A 23,410-nucleotide genomic window follows, 5' to 3' on the forward strand; every position below is an offset into this window, starting at 1 on the left:
CCTAAACATGTTTTGCTAAAGGGTACAATCATAGTGAAGAACTTAGATTATCCCAAGAAAACTAATGGCCACAATCATTCCACCAAGAAAAAGGTTTCAGGAGCTTCGTCATTGCATATAAGTAAGGGGAATGCGAGAAACAAGGGGATCTAAGATAGAAAAAGAATGTCAAGAGAGAGAGAGAGGAGAAAAGAAAGAGTATTGAGCCGAGAGAAGGGAGGGTTTGGTTTAGAAAGTAGCAAAAGAGAGAATAATGAGACAAAGAGAAAATACAAAGGAAAAACAAAAACAAAAACAAAAGGAAACTCGAATGTAAAGAAAAACACGAAGAGAGAGAGAGAGAGGATTTTTTGGGTGGATATAAGTGTGTTTTAAGCCATCCAATAGTGGGAGGGGTGAAGAAGAAGAAGAGGGGAAGAAAAAAGAACAAAAGGAAAAGGAAAACCAAAGCTAGAGAGAAAAAACCACCTAAAAACCCTAGCACCATCAGCCAGCCACTGTCTCTACCACCAACAACCACCACAATAGCTCCACCCTTGTCTAGAACAAGCCCCAAGGTAAACCAAACCCCTTTCCTTTCATTTTTATTTTTCCCTTGAGTTTGCATGAAAAATACTATTCAAAGTGCATTATAATGAACATGTTATTCTTCATGCATAAACGTTATTCACTCGTGCATTTTTATTTTATTTTTATATGCTTTGTGTTAACATTATCTTCACTTCGTGAAACTGTAATATGTTCTTTTTATATATGCATGTGTGTATAAAAACTCATTTAAACAAAAAAAAAAACATAAATTGTATCGATTAGTTTTTCATCAAGTTAGATTCATGTTTTGAGTAAACTTGATTTTTAACAGCTAGGTCAATATATCTCTTAATTCTTAAGGACCAACATAGGCCTAGCGCAACATTTTAAATCTTAAAATGAGTTTAATAATAAGTAAACGTGTTTTTATCAAGTTAATGTCATGTTTTTAAAACCTGAATTTTAATTAGAGGTCAACGTATGCATATCATAATGATTTAAACCAAAAAAGAGTTAATTAATAAGTTCACGTGACTCCTTCAAGTGGGACCGACATGGGTTTAGTGCAGTTTTTGTTCAGGTTTTTAATTTTAAAAAATAAAATGATATATATAACAAAGAAAAATCATCAAGATGTAAGACTCCTGTTTCAGGGCATGATGCTAACTTGACAAACATTAATCGATAATAAATGATTTGTGAATAAGCTCAGAAAACATTTTAGGCAGTTAATGGCATGCATAAAATAAATTTAGGAGAAAACACATAAATAAGATAACCTTTTCTTAGAAAGAATGGTGATGTTTATCTTCTCCTAAGCATAACAAACTATTTATTCAAATCTTTAAAACTGGTATATATTTAAAAAATTTAATCTCCTTAAAGAACTAAGTGTCGACTTCATTTTCTCATATTTCCTTTTAATTTTTAGGGGTTTTAATTTATCTCGAGTAGTGACACCCCACCTAAATTATCTATTTTGATAATTATTTCTCGAACATATATTTTTTGATATAAAGGAAAAGAAAATGAAAAGTAAAATGGATTGTTCAGAAACATATTAATAATAAAAAAAAAACTAGGGTTATATAAAGGAAAACTAGAACTTGAAAAACTAAAAATTTAGTTTTCTAGTTTTTCAAAATTGTACTAAGTTTGAAAAACATATTTAAGAAGTTTTCCATAATTTTTCAATACAAGTTTTCTATTGTTTTCCAAATAAATAAAAAAACATGAACTATATATTTTTTGTTATATACAAGCACCTGTTAGTAATTAAAATTATGTTTTTATATATATTTTTATATTCAATTAGTGTTATAAATTTAGTTCTTATTATAAATCTAATATAAAGATTTTTTTTTTAGTTAACTATATAACTTTTTCATGATATTTTTTAATTCAAATGAAATAAAATTAATATTCTATAATTATATTATTGCAAATATAAAATATTAAGATAACTATTATATATTAAGATTATGATTTTTTTTAGGAAAATAGTTATAATCTTGATGTATTCCTTTTTTTTGAAAAAAATATTTTATGAACATGTTTTTAATTTTTTCATCAGAAAATAAAAAACTAGAAATTAAAAAGAAAAATAGTTTTATGTTACTAAACACACCCAAAATAAAGTTCGGGTTAACATTTGTAGGAGAGAAAAAATTGAAGTTTATGCTAGCTTGTATTATATTTTTTTTCAAAATCAAGATTCTCTCTCTTTTTTCACACTTACATGTTGAATAAATGGTTTCCATCATTACGTATTATTTACTATATTCATTTTAATATTTATTTACAGATTATTATTATTATAAATTATATTTAGATACCATCATTAACATTTAACCCTTTATCCTTCAAAATATAACCTCTAATTATTTACACGAGCCGAACACTAGGTTCCATTGTAATTTCCGCAGCAGTGTGGTACACGTGTGCGGATAAGGATCGATGTTAAGAGCATCACGTGATCTGATTACAAAATAGAATAGTCGGTGAGATGTTGTGAGGGTGTGAGCCCACGTGGATGTGTAATTAAAGTGGGTTTGGGTACGGCATATTCTAGCGTATAACACCATCCTATTTAGGATTCGAATCTCTTATCGTACGATTACTATTAACTATTGCTTATCCATCCCCTCCCTCCCTTATCCACCGGCACGTGGATTGCTTCTTTTTAATTTATCAGTGGGCCCTCCCCTGCATTCCTGCAAAAATACTATTGGGGGTTAAAATTATTATTTTTTATTTTAAATTAATTTTTTTAATTTGTTTTTATATATTCAAATTAAAAATAAATTTAAAAAATAAAAAAAAAATTTAAAAATATATATCTTAATCTAAAAAAAAAAGAAAAATTGTATTAAAAAAAAATTAAAAAGAGAGAGGTGTGGTACGACTAAATTCTCGTAATAAATATATATCCATAAGAGTAAGAAAATAGAAGAGTTGCACGGAACTAAGTGATAGGTTACTTATCCCCTCGAGAGTTGTGACCTTTAGTAGGACCAATGGTAGAGTTCCGTAAGAAATAAATCAATTGCATATGGATATTGTTTTCAAATCTTTATTATATACTTACTTAAAAGAAATCAATAGGAATAAATTTGATCCCCGAGGCATAGCCGATGATAAAATACATGCTTTTAAGAATAAAAAAAAAAATGTTTGATATTATAATAACAGTTGTTTTTTTAATATTTTTTATTTTTTAAATTTTATTTTTGATATTAATCAAAACAATTCAAAAATATTAAAAAAAGTAATTTTTTTAAAAACAGTGTTTTGTGGTAAAAATAAAAAAACATATACGTGTTGCTCTTGTCTAAAGAAAAAGGAAAAGGAATAATCAGGCGGGATTGAACGGATAAAAAAAAGATTGATGAAAAGAAAACTATGGTTAACTTTAAGGAAAGGGTGTGCATGTGATCAAATCATGATTCGTTTTGTTTTGTACGGTGTGGATTCAACTACAATCTTAAATTTTACAATCTTAAATTTGTTTATTCGTTGTTTTTTTAAATATATTAAAATAATAATATTTTTTTATTTTTTAAAATTTATTTTTAATATTAACATATTAAAAAAATTTAAAAACATCTAAAAAAATTAATTATTTTCAAAAATATTTTTAAACTCAAATACAAAAATAAATATGCTAGCTATTAGAGATGCTTGCCTTGCTTGACCTTCTTTCTTTCTAATTGATGGGTTCACTATCAGACGTGTTGCTTCTTCTGGTCCCCCTGCCCTAAACTAAAGTAAGTGGTTTATTAGACTTTAGACGTGTCTCCTGAAGACACGTGTAATGGAATGGAAGTTGACAATTTCTTATCAACTTCCCCCCTTCTTTGACCTTTTTCCCTCCCCCCATGTTCTTCGATCTTTAACTTCAAATTTCTTCTCTCTCGTCGAGCATCGACACCACTGTTCACATGTATTTAGCTTGCGAATCAGAAGGAAAAAAAGAAGCTATAAATAATTATAAGTTATACTCTTTAATTTGAAAAAATTAAGACCGAGCTCCTCTATTTTCATATTTCTTACAACCTAGTCCTTTTATTATTATTTTTATGACAATTTAATTGTTCTTTAGTAAAGTGAATTTTAAAAAATTTGACAGACAACTTTGGTTTAGGGACTAACTTACAATATTCAAAACTAGAGGGGCTAACTAACAAAACCATAAATAAAACACGGGCTGAATTACAATTTAATGAAGAAAAAATCACTCCAGCCTTACCTTGCATTTATTAATTTTTGGGTCCCCGGTCTTCTCTTTTCCCCCCCTGTTTTCACCTTAAATTTCCTTTAAAAAATTTAGTATATTTATGATTTATGAATCGCAAAGTGGTAATATTTAAGACTCTATGACCACAACATAATATAAACTAGTATTAATATATATATATATATATAAAGACATTTTTTTAAATAATATGAAGATGATGATTTATTGAATTAACTCGGTGGGTTACTTGTTAAATTTATGATTTGGGCTCTGAGATAATGACAACTTCATAAAAAATAAATTATAAAACTCAATTCCGAATCAACCTAACATCAAGTGATAAAATCAAAGAAAAAATATTATTTTAAAAAACCCAACTCAACCCAACTTAATTTGTCAAACTCGCGACTCGAGTCATGGGGATGTGATAATATCATAGAAAAAAATAAAAAATAATTCGAACTAACTTGAGTTAACCTGTAAAACATGCAACTTGAGTCAAGAGACTGAGATAATTTCATATAAAATAAATTGAAAAATATTATAAAGTCTAATTCTTAAACAATAATGATAAAATAAAAAAAAATTAAGTTAAAAAGTAACAATAAAATATTAATGACTTTTTATTCAAGAGACAATGAATATGATAGTATTTTTTAGTTAAAATATAGAGAGCATGAGCGTGGATGCTCTAATAAGCAAAATACAATAAATATTCAAAAAGTTTTGGTTAGCTCTTGGTGTTCGCACATGAATTTTAACTACATTACTTTGTAACGAAACTGCATGTGGGGCCTTATGTAGTTTCAAAAAAGAGAAGATGACCTGTCAGACAACCGCATGACCATTCCCAGCCAGGTAAATGGCTAGGAAACGATCCTCTACAGCCATGATGATCACGAGGACAATCAAGCCATTACTCACGCTATGATCAAGCGGTTACAATTCCTCAACCAGGCTTAGGTTCCTGTCTCCTTAGTGAGAAAGGATACAGAGGTACGATCCTATAGAACAGATCCTGTTCAAGTAAGGTCGTGCTGTCATGTGCTTCTCAAACCATTTATTAACTCTCTTTGGTTCTTGTTCTTTTCCGATGTGGTACAAATCTGGTCCTATTTTGTTCAAGGGTGTTTTTGTCCTAAAGAAAACGCTGTATCCTCTTTTTGCTTCGAACCCTGGTAAAGCAGAGAGTAATCTGCATTTATATTGTGTACAGTTTATATGTATTGTTTCAGTCAAATTGATGCCCATCCATTCATTACCACGGATCTAATCGCTGAGCGTTTTTTCTGTTTGTTGTAGTTTTTAACAAATTTCTCTATGAATCATCCATCTCATGTTCTCTGTTGCTCACAATACGATGTTGCTTGCAGTTCTTCAACTTGCAGATCTGAGATGGCAGCCGTTAATTAATGCATGCACTAGTATGTGGTCTTTGTGCTGTGCGCGCATTAGTGGCCAGCCTGAGTTTAACTGGCTAATGAAAATGTCTCCTCCATTAAAAATCCATTTTATTTATGGAGGTTATTTGCTGTTTTGATGTTTTAGGATTCTGAGGAATTTCTTCGTTCCAGAAGATGAAAATATGGCCTCTCTCCTCTTCCACTTCGTTTATCATGATTTCCTTTAATTGCTTGTTCCACGATGCAGATTGCAGAGTACTTTACTGGTGCCTTATACCTTCATAGATGAATCTGTGTTTTTCTGTGTCTAAAATGATGATGTTCAAATTTCAAGAACAAAAGGCTACAATATAGAAATATTTATATCTTCAATTGTTTTAAATCAATAAAATTTCATTTAATAAACCAAACCAAGCAACATGATTTTTTTCTGAACACCCCCAAGATCTCATATCTTAGGTAGCTAAAATAACCATCAAGCACGCAACTTCAATAGAACAAATCAAAAAAAAATAATTTAAAGACGAATGAAAAAAGCCGAAGAACCAAGAAGAAATAGAAAAAAAAAAAAAAAACACAGAACCAAGAAATAGGAAAAAAAAACTGTGTAACACAATTACAATCCAATCCATAGTTTTCTCTCTGGGTGAACGGTGAAAATGAGTAAATGACACTCTTTATTTCTTTTTTAATTTGTAATTTGTAATCTCTTCTACTTTACCAGGGAAAAATGACAGTGTCTCTTTATGGTGTGCCTGAAGCTTGAGAAGAGAAAGATATGCCTGAGTCATCACTTCCTTTGTATATTGAGCAAAAATGGTGGAGAGGCTGAAGATAATTGTTGCAGAAAAAACCTAAAAGGAAAGGGAGACCTAAAAAGGCTTCTCATAAGATTTTCATGATCTCATAACATATATATTGGTTTAAATAAAAGCAAGCTCTAAAAAAAAACATCACCTTTAGAGACAACGCTTGTAACATCTCGACACTCTCTATATGGTGGTACAACGTGTTTTCCAAGATTAACAGCTGACATTCATTTTTTTTTCTTCTTCTCTATCTCCTCTAGAGTTTTACGCCAACCCTCGTAAAATTTCATAATTATAGAATAAGCTATAAAATTATAGATGTTTTTCAATTTCACCCATATTATTTTTATTCTATAAATAATCTATTAAATTATATATATTTTTCAATTTCATCCCTGGCATTTTTAAATATATAAATAGTCTATCAAATTACAAATATTTCTCAATTTCACTCCCTATAATTTTTTTAATCAATCAAATTCTTTTATTTTTTATTTTTAAAATTTAGTCCTTATTCTTTTAATTATTGTTTATTTTATTAGGGATCATTTTATTTATTTATTTATTTTAAATTACATCTTTCTTGGGTTTTTTTTCTATCAAATTTTATCCCCATTATTTTTGTTGCTTTTGCTGTTTTTTTTTTACCGATCTCGTCCTTCAAAATTAAATTGGATGAGAATTAAATTTCTTGATTAAATCCATGTAAAATATTTCACAGATTATGACTTTTAGAGATTAGATCAGGTTTAAGAGATTTCCCGGGTTTGCTTATTTGCCCTATTTCTAAACTAATATTTTCTTATTTTTTTAGTTTTGTTTTGTTAATTTTTTCGGTTTGATTCTATTGAGTTAGCCCTCAATAATTTCTTTCTATTTCACCCCATATAATTTTTAATCTATCAAATTAATAATATTTTTTTAATTTTACCTCCTATGATTTTTTTTAATCTTTTAAATTCGGTCTTTATTCTTTTAATTGTAATTTATTTTGTTTTAGAACATTTTTTTTTCAAATTTCATCCGCGGGTTTTTTCTATCAAATTTTATCTTTATTTTTTTTCGTTGTTTTTTTTTTTGCAAGTTTTTTTTATTAAAACTTTTTCTACGATTTCATCCTTCAAATTTCACAAGTTGTAGGTTTTAGAAATTAAACCAAGTTCAGGAGGTTCACCCGGGTTCTCTTGGTTTTTTTTTTCCTTTTTTTCTTTTATTTATTTATTTTTGTTTTCTTATTTTTTGGGTTTAATTCTATTGGGTTAGCCCTCTATAATATTTTTCAATATCACTCCTTATCATTTTTAATCTATAAATAATCTATTAAATTATAATTTCTTTTAATTTCATCCACTATGATTTTTTAATTTTTCAAATTTAATACTCATTCTTTTAGTTTAATTGCTATTTATTTTATTTGAGATTATTTTAGTTTTATTGTTTCAAATTTAAGTTTCTCTCAAATTTTATCCTTATTTTTTTTATTGCTTTTTTTTTTTGGCTTTTGCAAAAAAACATTATTAATATTTTTTAAACAATTTCATCCTTCAAAATTAAATTAATTGACAATTAAACTTCTTAATTGAAATGAAATCTAAGATTTAACAAGTTACAAGATTTTAAGATTAAATCAGATTTAGAAAGTTCACATGAATTTTCTTGATTTTTTTTTAAGCTAATGTTTTTTCTTCTAAGTTTTAACTTTTTTTTTTATTTTTTATAATTTTTCTTCTATTAAGTTAGCATTGAGTTTTGACTTAACTATAGTTCTTTTTATCTTTTTTTTTTTATTGTTTTTTTGTCAATTTATTTTTTGTTATTATTTTATATTATTTAAATTACAACTTAGACCAATAACTCAGGACTTAGATATTTTTTAGCCTCAAACTATTTTTTAAAAAGAAATTGCTCACCAGCGGGCGGGAAACATATCTAATTACTTCTAAGCAAAATAGCGGTAGGGCAATCATTCTGTCAACCAAATTTTGGTTTTCGCAGTCACCTTTACATCTAAAGCATATTTTCTTTTCCAAGCAAAGAAACTTTTGGACTAATATTTCAACTGGAACTTCAGAAAATTGGTCATTAGTGGATGTCAGATGAACAGACAAATCACCGTTAAATGCCTCTCAAGTTGAGGACCAAAACCGTGAGATACAAGTTAATCCCAATTAAGAGCAATATGATCTTACACTTTTGAGAGCAACAAGAGCAGTCTTTGATCATCTAAAGCTTTTATTCGCCATATGTAAGCTTAAACCGCTCTTCCAAATAGGCCCCACTGCGAATGGGGGGGAATCTGCAAACATAATCAAAAGAAATTTATTTCCATTTTTCGATCCAAAACAATGATAATATAATTATTTTTACATGAGTAAACAGGAGTCTGTTTCCACCGTTGTACGCAATTTCACAATTTCGGAAAGCAAATGTCCAAGCACCTTGTAGAATTCTCAAGGCCTTTTCGAAGCTCCCTTCATTTATACATAGTTTGATTTCTATACACTACATCTTTGTAAGCAAGTAATCAACCTCCATGTCAAACTAGTATTTCAAAATTCTCAGCAAGTTCCCAGTAGAACTTCACGTTAGTGATTAGAAACTAAGGACATACCAGTGCGCTTTTATCGAAGTGGCTAGCAAAAATAGAATGCAGTATTTTCTAGCTTAACCACTAAGACAACTTGTTAAAAATTACGGACTCCAATAGTAAAATCTATCAAGTTTCAAGAGCGTTTGGAAATGCAGGCCAACCCGTGTTTCCAAAAAAATCAAATTTTTTTTTTATGTTTTGAATCGTTTTGATGTGCTGATCTCAAAAATAATTTTTTAAAAATAAAAAAACATCATTTTGATGTATTTTAGCATGAAAAACAATTTGAAAAGCAGCCGCAATCACACTCCCAAACAGGCCCAAAGATATGGGTTCTTTCAGGGCCAACTTTACAAGTTAGATATTCTCATAATGTATACTGCTAGTTTGTTGATGAAAATTAAATACCCTATTATGGAGATAATCGTAAACACTAACTATTGATTACTAGGTAAACAACACTGAACTAATAAGAAAACTTTACAAGGAAAACAGATTTAATTTACCTTGCAGGGCATGATGGACTGCAACAACTTTCCAAACATTCCACAACACAATCTGGGTTGGGATCTAAGAAGAATGCCAACTGTCACATTGTATCACAAAAAGAGTCAGCAACAAAACAAAAATCCAATCACAGAAGACATGGCATATGCATAAAAAATCAATATGTTAGCACATGGCATAAAAAAAGCACGTAGTTCAATTTCGACAACATTTGGAAGTAATTTCTTCAGTCATTTGCATTTCTTTTTATCACCATTACCATGTTAGTAGAGTTTATATTTCTATTAATAGCCATTATCATGTTGAACCATTTTATGACTTTCAAGACTGTTCCACCATTTAGGATGCATTTTAGTTCTGAGATATTTATAAACTACAATTCGATTTATAAAGCACCCACTACTATTTTTCATTCCCTATATATGATGCAAAGGTTTCAATTTAAAGCTATTTTGAATTACACTGTATCATATACTAGTTGAGCTGGCAACTTTCTCGTTATAAAATCTTCCCCCAAGCAACCATTTAACAGCTAATCCATCCTATTGGATTATATAGTAATTTTTCAACTTGTCATAAAAGTAATTCCAAACTGACCAATGTGCAAAATCTGCAGGTCCGCGTGTAAACAAGAAGTTTGGTATCACAACATCAAAACTCCTATACACAGGTTCAAAAACATGAATATTTCACATGTCTAAAGAAGAGGCTTTTGACTAGAATTTAGAGTTGAAACTATTAGAAGTATAAGTCCACAAAAGATAACCCAAAAAAATAGAGAAGTGAATAGATGGTTACAGAGTAGCGTTCTTGTCCCACTGGCATCACTCTATGCAGTGTTGACCTACATGTAATGGATTTAGGATTAAAACAAAAATCACCAAAGGGAGGGACAGAAAAACTTTTAAAAAATATGATAAAACTCTCCAAAGAAGGAAATATGTAAAGATTGAATGCCTCAAATTAGAGGAATGGTAAATTACCGGAACAAACAATTAGTCCACCTCTCCATCATGTCCCCAATGTTAACTATGAAAGCCCTGCAGATTCATATTTATGTAGTCATGTAAATTTGAACGTGCAAGTAAAATGCTGATAAAGATGTTTGCTTAAGATTATAGGATTTATGGTTTTCCAACAGCAATCCACAACACAAATTCATTTCAACAAAAATGGTGGGACAAAAATTGCACTGACTGGTGTACTTAGCTGGACAGCTCACATTTCATTAATCATATGATCATATCAAAGTCATCATGTCTCATTTGATTTCAAAGAAGAGAAAAACACGAGTTTCCATAGGATTAAATCATTATTAAGGTTAATTGTTCTGTTTGAACATCCTAAAAACACTGCATCTTCTTACACCAGTTATTCTTTCAATAAAGTACAACTACTTCAAACTCACCCATTTATGTGTGGCACATCTTCCCACAGCCGTGGTTGCTTAAATTTCTCCCGACAAACCTATTAAAATTATAAATCAAGATAAGATGGCCAAATATTTTGCGCTTGAAACTTTGAAGGGTGAGGATAGCATTCAAGCATCATGAAACACTAATAAAGTCCCTGAGATTTTAAAAAACAGCAAGCGGAGAAATATGCACATGCCTGAAGTCCTGGAACACCATCGCTAACTAGAAGAGTAATCATTCCATAATCTGAATGTTCAGAAGCGCCATATATTTGCTCATTAAAACACCCCAGTTCACCTGAGATAACAATTAGGTGGCCAGATTTTTATAAGAAATCAAAGGGACCAGCCAACTATCAATGCATGACCACGTTTTCCACACCTCTATCTTCAGTTTTGCATCAAGCTGACAAATGCTGACATGTATATTACCCAAAAAAAGGGGGAAACTAAGCCAGCATACCTGGATAATGTAAGAGACGAAGGAAGCCCCTCGGTGTGTCCAAGGCTCCTACTTTCTCAAAGTAATCTTCATCCAGATTTAAAGCCATAGCAATCAAATAGATTAATTTTTTCCCAGCAGACCTGAAACAATAGGAGTAACACCATAGAGGACTTTGTATTTTGTTGCTATTTTCTACTAAAGTAAAATTTCCAAACAACCACTTAATGAGCATGCTTGAAGATTAAACTCCAGATAATCAACAATAAGATAGCTATGCTCAAACATACAACTGCCACTTTAAGCTGATTTTCCTGGAGATATATAATCAAGACATAAATACCAAGTTAGAGTTTCCTAACTAGAGAATAATTTTCCATGAAAGGGACAAGACTCTGTCGAATTTAAAAACCTCTACTTCCACACTTTCCACAGATACAATCTCAAAATACTCAAAAATAATTACTAGGAAATCAAATTGAAAGACAGCCTATAACCAACCAAGATCATAAATACTCAGCTTTGCAAACCCATTTAAAAACATATAATCAATGTAAAAAACTACAAGGATCATGACTTGCATAAGTTTTTTTTATGGCAAGACTCTTTAAAAACATACAATCAATATAAAAAACTACAACGATCATGACTTACATAAGTTTTTTATGGTAAGACTCCATTGTCAATCTCCAAGATGGGAATATTTCTGAAATTCCCCAGCCAAAAGAACAAATTAAGTAATGATCAAAGTAGCAACATACATGTTATACACAAACGAGGAATATTCAGGAAAGGTATGCCATGGTTTTCAAGGTAAGATTCAAACCATAAGATAAAATGTAATGGAAAAAAATTCTAACAACAGTGAAAGAAAAAGATATGTCTGAAAGAAAATACCTTGTGAAGGCCATTGATTAAGATTAGTTTGAGCCATATCCCCCTCCACAGGACCAACATAGAAGCTTTCCTTTGAGTCACCTATATCCAGATTTATGAATAAGACAATCAAGTTCTAATTTTTATTACATTGCCTAAACAACTAGCAACAAAAATCCGTGTTCAAATAATTGAAAAGGGTCAAATAACATTGTGTACTTAAATGAAAAGCAAGAAAGAAGAGGAAAAAAAACCTTCGGATCTTGAAAGGGGGTCAAGATTCTCCGCATACAATGGAGAGTAACCTCTGTGGTGTTTGCGAGACAGCTTCATCTTCTCGTTCAAGGGGAGGGAGAAAAATTTCTTACTCTCTTCCAAAACTTTGCTAAGAAGTTGTCCTTCCACTCCATGGTTCACTAGGTAAAAGAAGCCATAGTCCACGCATGCCTGTGAGAGAGAGAGGATGAAATAACATGGCATGAAAGAAAACAAGAGTTGTTAGAGAGAAGAGAGTGAAATGAAGACCTGACGGATTGACTTGGCTGTAGATATGCGATCGGGCGAGGAGAGGTCTATGATTGGGAGTTTCACAGTTTCTGCCATTTCTCACGTCTGCCTGACCAAAGCCCCCTTTTGTGTCATTTCCTTTTATTTGGATGGCCAAAGTAGTTGTTAGATAAAAAGGAAGTCAGTGGTGATGGCCTGTTGTATTGGGTTCTGTTCGGTCAGAGTGAAAGTCCAAGCCCTTTTTAGCAATTTCTTTGAAAAATGATTCGGTGTTATAATAGCTGTTTTTATATATATATATATATAATATATTTTTTTATTTTTTAAAATATAATTTTAATATCAGAACATTAAAATATTTAAAAATATAAAAAATTATTTAAAAAAAAAACAGCCACATTTCCAAATACTTACTAAAGTAAAAATAGGAAGAGAAAAAAATAAAATATGATGATATAAACTTTGTTTTTTATACATTCACTGTCATTAAAAAAATATCAACAAAATAATTTTGGAAAAAAAATTGATTTTAACCATATTATTAGGTGTGTCAAATATAAAATTCTAGTTTCCCTGATAAATTTTTTTCGTTTTTTTTTATTCACTCATTTCATGTCAGCTTATCTTATTTCTTTATTGGATTTTAAATCTCATATCAAGCACTTTAACAATAACACAAGTTACAGAAAATGAAACTGTCTAGAAAAGAAAAGACTGGTTCAAGACCTGAATTACTTCACGATACAAAAACGAGGCGAAAATCAAAAATCATTTTTGATCAACATAACGGAGAAAAAAGAGATGGCTTGAATTTCATATTCCATGTCCAAAAACTATAAATCAGTATACATTATGCTTATATACCTCTCATCGAAACCAGTAAATCTTAGCAGGGCAGCCCTCTCAAGAAAAAAAAAATCATGGCTTCATTTCACTGCTAGCTCGTGCACTTCCTGCTTGTCACTGATCCTGAGAGAAGCGACCATAGAATGTCAGAGGCACCTATAGGTTACAGAAAGGAAACAATGTTCATCTTCTAGCAAATCTACTTTTCCTAACTCTCCTACTGGTTGCTGCATACGAATCAACTCCAACAATTCTCTCTGGAATATGCTCTTCTTCTTCATCACTAGTTTCATCACTTCTCCATCTCAGCCCATCATTCACCTCCCTTTCATCAACAATGAACTCCTCTCTATCACTGAAATATCACGGAATCACAAGTACAAACAGAATATAAGAGCACTATATTGCCATTAAGCAAACAAAAAGCTTTTCTTAACAATTAAAATGGGTTTTTTTTGCTCTAGAATGATTTCATAAGGAAGCCTTGGAAGAAAACAGAAGAGGCTAAAGGAAAAGAAATTTTGTTTTACCTCCAAGCTATGTCCTTTGGATCACCTATAGAACCCTTATTCCTAGATCTATCATTTTTATCATTAGGAAGACCATTGTTGCTGCCAGACATAGCCACTGGATTAGCAGTAATCCTATGGGAATATGGAGGAGTTGTGTTTCGTAATTGCTTAGGAAACCCATTTTGTTCCCTTTCTGGAGAGATTTCATCGAATAGACTGTGGTGCAGGTTGCTGTTCGGAAGCACTTCTAATGAAGTTCTGCTGGTCTCCTTTAATGGCGTGGTTTTCATGTGACTACCTTGATGAATTCCAGGAGTTGAGATGCCATCAAATTTGAAATTTTTGTTGAAACTAACTTGATACTTTTGAGTTCTTTCTGGAGTTCTAAATAACCTTTGATGAAGAACAGATGAAGAGTCACAGTTACCCATTTCCAGGTGAGGACTCTTGATAGATGCACCAAATCTTGGTGGAGTTTTAAGAGCTGCTGGTTTAACAGTAACATTATTATTTGTCTGAGAAACCAGAGAAGAATCTGCGGGCAGGGAAATTAATAAACTGCTTGACTTTGGCTCTTGTGCCAAGGGAAGATCAGCCCTTTCTTGAATTTCAACTTCTTCACCAGAGGTATTACGGATCTCGGGTGACAATTTTCCAGTCTTAAGCTGTTCCTGTTGAATTTTTGGAAGCAACTTAATGGATTGAACCTGTTTAAAGAAGGTATAGTTTGGTCAGTACTTTAATCCAATTTCTTCCCAAAGATACTTATTATGAAATGCAGAGGAAGTGATGTTCCAACAAAGATGCTCTAACTTGCATCAATAGACAATGATTTCGCTCTAAGAAACCTACTGACAGTTAAGCACTGTGCTAGTTGGACCAGCACTGTAGCACCCAAAAACTTACAGACTATTTGAAACTCTTGGAATTGAATTCACTTCACAGAGTTAAATCAATTCATGTGTTTGGAACCTTTTTGAGGGTATTGATTTGAAATCCATTTGGAATTCAATTTATAAAAATTGACCAAAAGCAAATCAGAAGGGGGGCCTAGTCCATAAGATTTCCCACAGGATTGATTTAATTTTTTTTCTTGTTAATTAGTTAATCACTATTCTATTTTGGGAGATTAGATTAAAGAAAATCAGACTTAAAATTCATAACACCCCCATGTTTAAGGCTCCATTTTCGGTAAAGATGCACACAAAAATTCTACAAGGTTTTAACACTTACAGCAAGTTCTCCTCTGTGGTGACTAGCTGATCTCATTCTGGATAAAACTTCTTCACTGAGAGAATTCTTAGAAATGAACTCCTGCTCCACACCCTGAAGTTTGGAATGAACATGGTATGCCTCCACATATCTGTAGCGCTGGAACAGAGAAAAATATGTCACAGAAAGTTACCGAGTAATCTAGAAGTAAAATGAAATTCAGAACTTGATTAAATAAAAATAACAGCACATAACTGTAATATAATCATTCACAAGATTACAAGTTTCAACATCAAATTATTTGATGTAGCAGTCCCGGTGGAGTCTTGCTCTGGTGACAGTAAAAAACACCAACCGCTAGCATTCCAGGTTTTCAAAATGCACATCTTAATCAAACATTAGATGAGATATATAGGCTTGTCTCAATCATTATTTGATTAATTTTCAACCTTACCCCTGTGTTCAATTTAGTACGTGAGGTCATCGGCAATTATATAGTAGTGGCCAATAGCAAATATTTTTATTTTTGCAAAGTCTTCATTTTAAAAACTAAAAGGATATAGAGATGAATTTGTCAAATCATTTGCAAAAGTGACTCTGCTTGCTTCATATGCTGTAGAAGGAATTTTGCTTCAATTTATAGCCAAAACTTCACTGTGAGTGCATTTTAACTAAAAATGAACATGAAAAAAGGAAAATGGTAACTTTAGAACTGTACCTAACATGGAGTTTGGTGAGCCAGTGTCATTATTAGGGCTATACAGCACAACTGATTGCAATATGACGACTTAGGAAACATGCAGTTAATGTTACATCAACTGTCCAACCAAACAAAAATATCATTGATCCCAGAATTGCTACCAACCTAACATCATAATTAAGCATGAATAAAAGGGAAAGTTTAGGGAATATTGAAACCTAACCAAGTTAGTCACATAACTAAAAATATTGAAAATTTCAGTTTGACATTTCTTTTCATTTATTTCCCTTTTTAAGTGGTAAATTCATCAAAGAGCCAAATTTTCTTCAAACCCTGAGTCAAAGTTTATTAAGATCTGTGCTCGAAGTTACCTGGAGATAAAATACGACAAGAAGACTTCCAATAGTTGTTGAAGGGTCATGGAAAGCATAATCTAAGAGACAGTTATGAAGATATTTCTCTTCATCCAAATTCCATGGCAATGATATCATTCGATCTACCAGATTGTTCTTGATACAAAGATAACAAATTTCATTCACCAGTATCTCCACCCAGTTTTCCCAGGTCCTGCATTCGCCTTTAAGATCATCAGAAGCATCTCGAGGTGGTCTAGCCTTGAACTTATTTTCCCTGACTTTGGTGCAGAGCATTCTCTGATGCATAAATGCTTCAGTCAAAAGCGCACACTGCACCCTAATCCGAACAGCAGTAACAGCATCATTGAGAGAAACCATTTGAGATCCATCATGCCCAGACCATCTTAAGACCATCAGTGCTGTTTCAGGATTCTTCCTTTCTAATAGCACTTGAGCAATCTTAGGATGAGTTGATGGGCCTGAAATCTCAGGAAGAAGGTTGCAAGCTTCCTGTGAAAAGTACATCAGTGAACAGCTGTCAGCATATAAAAGGTCATGGAAAGTACGGAGTTCACTATATTATGAGAGGATTAGAAACAGTGTCACAGCCATTCTCAAAATGTAGCTACAGATACACTAGTATCCTCAATACAGAATATATTTCCACCACAACACATTGAATATGAAGAATTTTATGCACTTTAAGCATAGCATAAAGAATGCAAGAATTCTAAGCACTTTAAACATAGAATAAAGAATGTAACGATGGATCTAGATAGGATATTTTCATACTCAAGAGAGTATAATTTTCTCACAAAGGAGTTTTTACCCGTTAGTAATAAAATCTCTGGATCTTTTACTTAAGGAGAATACGTACTAAAAACTTTGACCAGAGTAGGATAGAAATAGAACCTCATTCAGTTACGTTTAGCTTGACAAGCAGTATTATTAACTACACATTGAGTGAGAAATATATGTATTTTAGTACTTAAATTAAAAGATTTCACTTGTATGTTATATTTCTGTATCATTAAACTTTCAGACTCCATAGTTCATATACAAATAACAAGAACTACTAACAAAAAATGTAGCTTGACAAAAATTTGTACTGTTGTATGCATTGCCTTGATCGAAGGTAAACTTGGTGACAAGATTAATCGACTATTCAGCATCAGAATAAGTAGAAATCCCGTTACCTGCAGAGCTGCTTCTGTGTGATCATCCAGAAGATAGAAAGTAAGTGATTCCAATAATGAATGCCTGGTTATACCAAATGCAGCTGAAAAGTCATCTGCAATATGTCGCCAACTTTCATCTGGCATTGCCCAATGTCGATCAAAAAGATAATAAAGAAACTAATTCTATGTTAAGAAAACAAAGGATAACATAATGCTCAGCAAAATGAGAATATATAATCATCAGAAATATATTTAAGAAAAATAAAATAGATAAAGGATACAATTGCCTGCTTTGCAAGCAACAAATCAGAACTTCCATGTAAAAAAAGTACATCAGCAGCAGCTCGGAGATTTTCAAATGGATAGCATACTGCCAAACCCTCTAGCTTAGACCTGAAAAACAACCTTCCATCCTTCAGCAATAATGCAAGTTCTGACTCTTCTCCCTTTTCTTGCATATGGCCCTGATCTATTTCAAGATTGGCGAGAGCATCTTCAATGAACAGGGAACCAGCCTGCATGCTGGACTCAGCAGATTGATTTGGTACATCAGGCCATGAACGCTTAATTGCAGCTGATTTCCTTTCAAGGACAACACTACGCCATGATGATAAATTGCTGTAACGAGACCCCACATTCTCCAGAAAGTGATGTCTTACACACCATGCTATAATCTCCATATGCTGAAAATCAAGAACTAACGATAAGAAAGGATTATGAATTGCATGCAGCTATAGAAGACATGATATTGCAAAGGTTTCTACGACACTTGCGGAACTTGAACAAGCTATTCCAAGTTCAATAGAACACACGGTCCAAATCATTATTACAGCAACGGTGACAGAGATAAAAGTACATGCATTAAAAATTTGAATGTGCAGGATATTTTTGAATTCCATGCTAGTTTCTTGTTTAGTGGGCTTTTCAAAAATCAGCTAAAAAATCATGTCCACAATAGGATCTAAACGTACTAGAAGAGAATATCACAAAAGATTTGCAAGGGGAAATGAAAAGGGATGGAACCGGATGACATTCTGTGCTGTAGAGTAAAAACATATAGGAAAGCAAGAACTACAGAAAAAAGAAAGAAAGAAAGAAAGAAGTTTAGAGCCTATAAACAATTGAATGTAGCATTCTGTTAACAACTCAATCCTGTAAGCAACCAAACCTGCTTCGCCTTTAATATGTTCTCTTGAAGGAGCTGCAAGTCATGAAGCTGTGCTGAAAGACTATCCTTAAATGACAATTCCAAAACTTCAAGAACATTGGATATTCCAACCAGATGCACAGAAAGTTTAAGAAGTAAACTCAACCTAGTTTTCATTTCTTCTGTTTCAAGGTTATCTAACAAAGTGTTAAGAATATTACACTAAGGCGATCAACCAAATAACATACATGCAGTTGCACAAAGTAATAACAGGCCATAGAATATCAAATTTCAAAAAAAAAATAAGGATACATATCCCTTGAAGTTCTGCTATGATGTTTTTAAACGTCCGCTTGCACCAATCCTTGACAACCACTTCATCCAACAAGAAAGCAATGACAGGATCACTGGACACAGCACTTTCATCCATACAAACATCTGTAACATCTGTTAAATTTATGTTAAGGCTGTTCATAAGTTTCAGCAAAGGGAGACTTTATCTTTTTTTTCAATTTCCTTCAGAAACGAGAGTACATTTCTATAAAGCATGAATGCCCAGACAATCACACAATAACAGAAGTACTAGGCTGTCCATGTTTCAAATGTCACTTTTACAGTTTTCTTAGTTTGTCCAAATGCTTCCATGTAGAAAAAAAAGGAACAAAAGTGAAGAAATAATATTTTAGGGAATTGCCTCTGTAAGAATGTTAAGAGAAGATTTCATTTAGAAATATTAGAAATGATTCCAATGCACCAATTTTCAATGCGATTAAACATAGATGCAGAGAAGGGATACAGTGACAAATCAAAGAAACCAAGTTATTTTCCAAGGCAACATCAAATAAAGAATAGAGCCGCTGGACATCAGTAGTTAATTCATTGTCTGCATCTTCTTTCTCTTGAAATCTTTCATCGCATCTTTTGGAAACAAGGCCAGACTCTATGCATTCATAGTAAAGGCGAGGACGGAGCCTAATTCCAGTCTTTGGGATAGGGATTCTACAAATGGGGCAAATATCACACCGCTGACTACACTCAGAGCATAAGGAAGCATGGCTGCATGAGTTCAACACATACTGAACATAGCGCCCACAACTTCTCAAATCTCTAGTTGCTCGACAACGCTCAACTTTTGCTTCACTGCATAATTCAATTAAATCAATAGATGCCAAGTGTTCCAATGCTTCCTGTAATAAGAATCAGCAACAAGATATAATTCCTCATAAAACAAGTAAACGATGAACATACAGAACGAGATGTGCCGTATCCCTGTACTGAAGTGCAAAAAACAAAACCATGAATGCTTGAATCCTCAAGTATGGATAGGTGACAATTGGATGAGAACAGAACTTTAACTCCAAACATTCAATACACCATGAGTTAGGTATAAAACCAGTTAGATGAAGCTCATGAAAGAAAAATTGGGTCCCCACAATACCTCCTTTGAAAAGGAGTAATGGGTTCTAACCTTACCAGCTTTGTCAACACAAACAGCCAGCATATCACCTCTCTGTCAGCAGCTCAGACGAGTGCTATCAAACCCAGTCTCAAGAAGCATGGCCATTAAGTAAAATAAAAACAACTAGAGGCGCAATGTATGAAGTAGCAACACATTAAAAATCTGACTCCCCAACTACATCATACTACAAACTTCGCTTTTTACTCATTGTATGTATTATCAATACATCTAAATACACAAATTAACTACCACGTATCAGAATTTTTATTTTATTTTTCTCTAATCCTACTAAGGAAAGATCAGTTCATAATCATGGTTCAAAACCTATATTCAGCTATTTTCTCCATCCCACATTCTACAGAAAAAATGACAAAACCCTGATCGGATGATCCCATATATACTTGAGATTACCGCGGGAGGTCGTTCCAATGAACTAATAACTATAAGCAGATAGATTCATAATAGCAAGCAGCTGCTGCTGCTTAAATAAAAAGGCTAAATTGACTTCAAACAACAATACCATCAAAATAAAGAGTTCCGCTTCAAAATTTAAACCAAACTTAAGACTTAAGTTACTTCTGTCACTCACGGTGAATGAGACAATAAGGGTCCTAAACCCTAAAAAACAGCAGTGGCATGATAGCTAGCGACAGCATTTAGGGTTTACAAAATGATTAAGAGATAGATTTTTACGTACTTGAACTGCTCGGCTGCTGTAGTTAGGTTGAGAAAGGGAAGCCGTGAATCTTGCCGTGCCGCCGCAGTCGGTGGAGCTAGAAGGTGAAACACGACCGTTCATTTGGTTTCGCTCCATATTTTCAGCCGGAATCGCGATTAAAGGAACAGAATTAAAGGAGCATTAACCTTAATGGGAGAGAAGGGTGCCATTCCTCCTGTGCTACTTGGTGACTGGCACGGCAAGGGAAATAATTAAAACTTTTTTGCCACTAATTTTGTCGGTGTTCTGTTCGGAAGGGAGGTGCGTTTTCGTTTCCAAAAATGAGGGGCCCAGTCCGGGTCAAGTCCAGTGGGAAACCTGGGCCTCTTCGACCAATCAATCATTGACAGTAATATTATTTTACTTTACACCAGTTATTAGGCGCTCGTGCCATGGGCCTATAGTCTTAAAGCCTAATGGGCAAGTTCGTATGTTACGAGGCCGGTCAAATTATTTGGACCTGTCCTCCTCCAAAAATAATATTTTTTTAATGGAAGGATATCAATATGATTAACCCAGCCCGTGGTCTCGGGAAAAAAGGCCCAAATTACCAAGTCGCTGGGTAAATGCATATCAATTATTGTTTATCAAAAACGAAGTTGATTTAATTTTTTATAACAAAAATCAATTTTTAAAAATATTTTTGATGTTGATCCAATTAGGCTTGGCTAGGTCAACTAGATTTGAATAAATTAACATCTTTTTTCAGTTTAAATTAAAATTCATATAAAACTTTAGGTTTTCAAATCAATCCACTAAACAAAATCAAGTTTAATAACTATATAATAAAAAAAACGTGTTTGCATCAATAAAATATTTAATTATATTTTGAAATGGCATGCAAGAAAATTGTATCATTTGCCTTTGAAAATGGCAATTTTTCTCCTTCACCTAAAAACATTAACACCAGCTATTAAGGACATTGAAGTCTTTACAAATGACTCATTTGTTATTATCAAATTGATCAGGAACAAATAAGTCTTTTCTCTTCTTGATTGAGTAGTGAAAAGGTCAAAATACCCTTAAAGCAAAAAAAAATTAAGCATAGGGTCCAGGGGTATTTTAGTATTTTTATAATGGTTTTTTCGTTATTATAATTTAAGTTAAGGAGAAATTTAGTATTTGATCATATATAAAAAATAATAAACAATTAAAATGCACAATAAAACTACAAAAATATCCTTACAAACAAAAAATTTAAACCCGGAGTGAAGGGTTTTTTTGGTATTTTCATAATGTTTTTTTTTGCGTGATTATTAAGTCAACTTAGGGGCAATTTAGTATTTGGCTAAATAAATAATATAAAAAAAGAACAGGCATGTGCGATGCACTCACCGGCGCATGAGGCACCTCCCGACGTCCAAAAATTTTCTTTCGTCGTGTAGTTGGAAACGCCGTTGCGTTCTATTTATGTTAGGGCGGCGTATATTTTAAGTGGTGGTCTAGTTTGTCGTCGTTGAGCCTTTAAGTTTTTTTTTTCTCTCTCTCCTCACCTAAAAATTACTATCTAGTTGTTGTTATTTCAACTTTAGTCTTTATTTTTTTTATTTCTAATTTTTTGTCTTAACCCTTTTGTAGAAGTTTTATTTGTTTTCAATTTCATCCTTCAATCTCAATTTATTTAATATTATATTCTTTAATTTGATCTTCATTTTTTCATTTTTTATTTTTTTTCACTTGACTCTTTTATAAAAGTTTTATTGGTTTTCAATTCAAATTGATGGTATTATATTTTCTAATTTGGTTCTGATTATTTTAATTTTTAATTTTTTTCTTGATCCTTTTGTAAAAATTATTATTCTTTTCAATTTCAACTTTAAATCAAAACATTGTTTTTATTTTTTATATCAATTTTAATCCTTGTTTTTTTAGTTTTTTATGTCTTTTTTTACTGGATTCCAGAGCTTCATCAATAATTAAATATAAATAATTGAGATATAAATTTAACAAAAAATTTATCGAGACCAAAAAATTTATCGAGATATAAATATATATATATAATCAGGTTCTTATTCCTCACGAGGCGAGGGCAAGTTCCCAGACCCCATCTCTGTTTGTCTATTGAAGGAAAAATGCCTCGTACTCTTATAAAATCAGGTATCTATGTAGACATGCAATTTTGTCGTCTCTATTTTTCACCATTACATGCGCAAGTTGAAATCTCTACTTACTTGAATATCTACCATAAAACTATACTTAACAACAAAAGAACAAAAATCTCAGATTTAACCATACAGTAAAATGAAATGTCTGTTTTCTAAAAAAAATTATCCTTGTTTTTTCAAAAATTTTCAACAATGTATAATTTTTTTTCCATAAAATTAACATTTAACTCACCAATAAAATACTCACAAAGACATCACATATATATAACATACATAAATCAATGTAAACATTAAATATGAGGATGAAATAAAAAAAAATTAAAATTTAAGTTATTGGATTGAAATGATTCTTTGACATGGTA

General features: G+C 32.0%; 2 protein-coding genes and 1 non-coding gene across 3 annotated transcripts; all 3 read right to left on the reverse strand.

Annotated features, from left to right (window-relative positions):
• Window positions 1-5,089: 5,089 nt before the first annotated feature.
• Window positions 5,090-5,303, reverse strand: LOC112327062 (small nucleolar RNA U3). Its single transcript, XR_002981138.1, has one exon. It is a non-coding gene; the product is annotated as a small nucleolar RNA U3 (small nucleolar RNA).
• Window positions 5,304-8,532: 3,229 nt separating this feature from the next.
• Window positions 8,533-12,997, reverse strand: LOC7471641 (2-oxoglutarate-Fe(II) type oxidoreductase hxnY). The gene is made up of 11 exons (XM_002304256.4): window positions 12,834-12,997; window positions 12,563-12,755; window positions 12,330-12,410; window positions 12,087-12,138; window positions 11,454-11,575; window positions 11,188-11,288; window positions 10,985-11,043; window positions 10,560-10,616; window positions 10,375-10,420; window positions 9,576-9,655; window positions 8,533-8,775 (listed from the first exon to the last, which is right to left on the reverse strand). The coding sequence occupies exons 1-11, from the start codon at window positions 12,909-12,911 to the stop codon at window positions 8,712-8,714; spliced, it is 933 nt and encodes a 310-aa protein (XP_002304292.3). The 5' UTR covers window positions 12,912-12,997; the 3' UTR covers window positions 8,533-8,711.
• A 607-nt stretch (window positions 12,998-13,604) lies between these two features.
• Window positions 13,605-21,193, reverse strand: LOC7471642 (E3 ubiquitin-protein ligase HOS1). Its single transcript, XM_024597948.2, has 10 exons — window positions 20,923-21,193; window positions 19,563-19,953; window positions 19,079-19,213; window positions 18,788-18,963; window positions 17,901-18,302; window positions 17,638-17,796; window positions 16,457-16,951; window positions 15,407-15,544; window positions 14,192-14,880; window positions 13,605-14,016 (listed from the first exon to the last, which is right to left on the reverse strand). The coding sequence occupies exons 1-10, from the start codon at window positions 21,037-21,039 to the stop codon at window positions 13,845-13,847; spliced, it is 2,874 nt and encodes a 957-aa protein (XP_024453716.1). The 5' UTR covers window positions 21,040-21,193; the 3' UTR covers window positions 13,605-13,844.
• Between the last annotated feature and the right edge of the window lie 2,217 nt (window positions 21,194-23,410).

The sequence above is a fragment of the Populus trichocarpa genome, chromosome 3, assembly GCF_000002775.5.
Source record: "Populus trichocarpa isolate Nisqually-1 chromosome 3, P.trichocarpa_v4.1, whole genome shotgun sequence".
NCBI lineage: Eukaryota > Viridiplantae > Streptophyta > Magnoliopsida > Malpighiales > Salicaceae > Populus > Populus trichocarpa.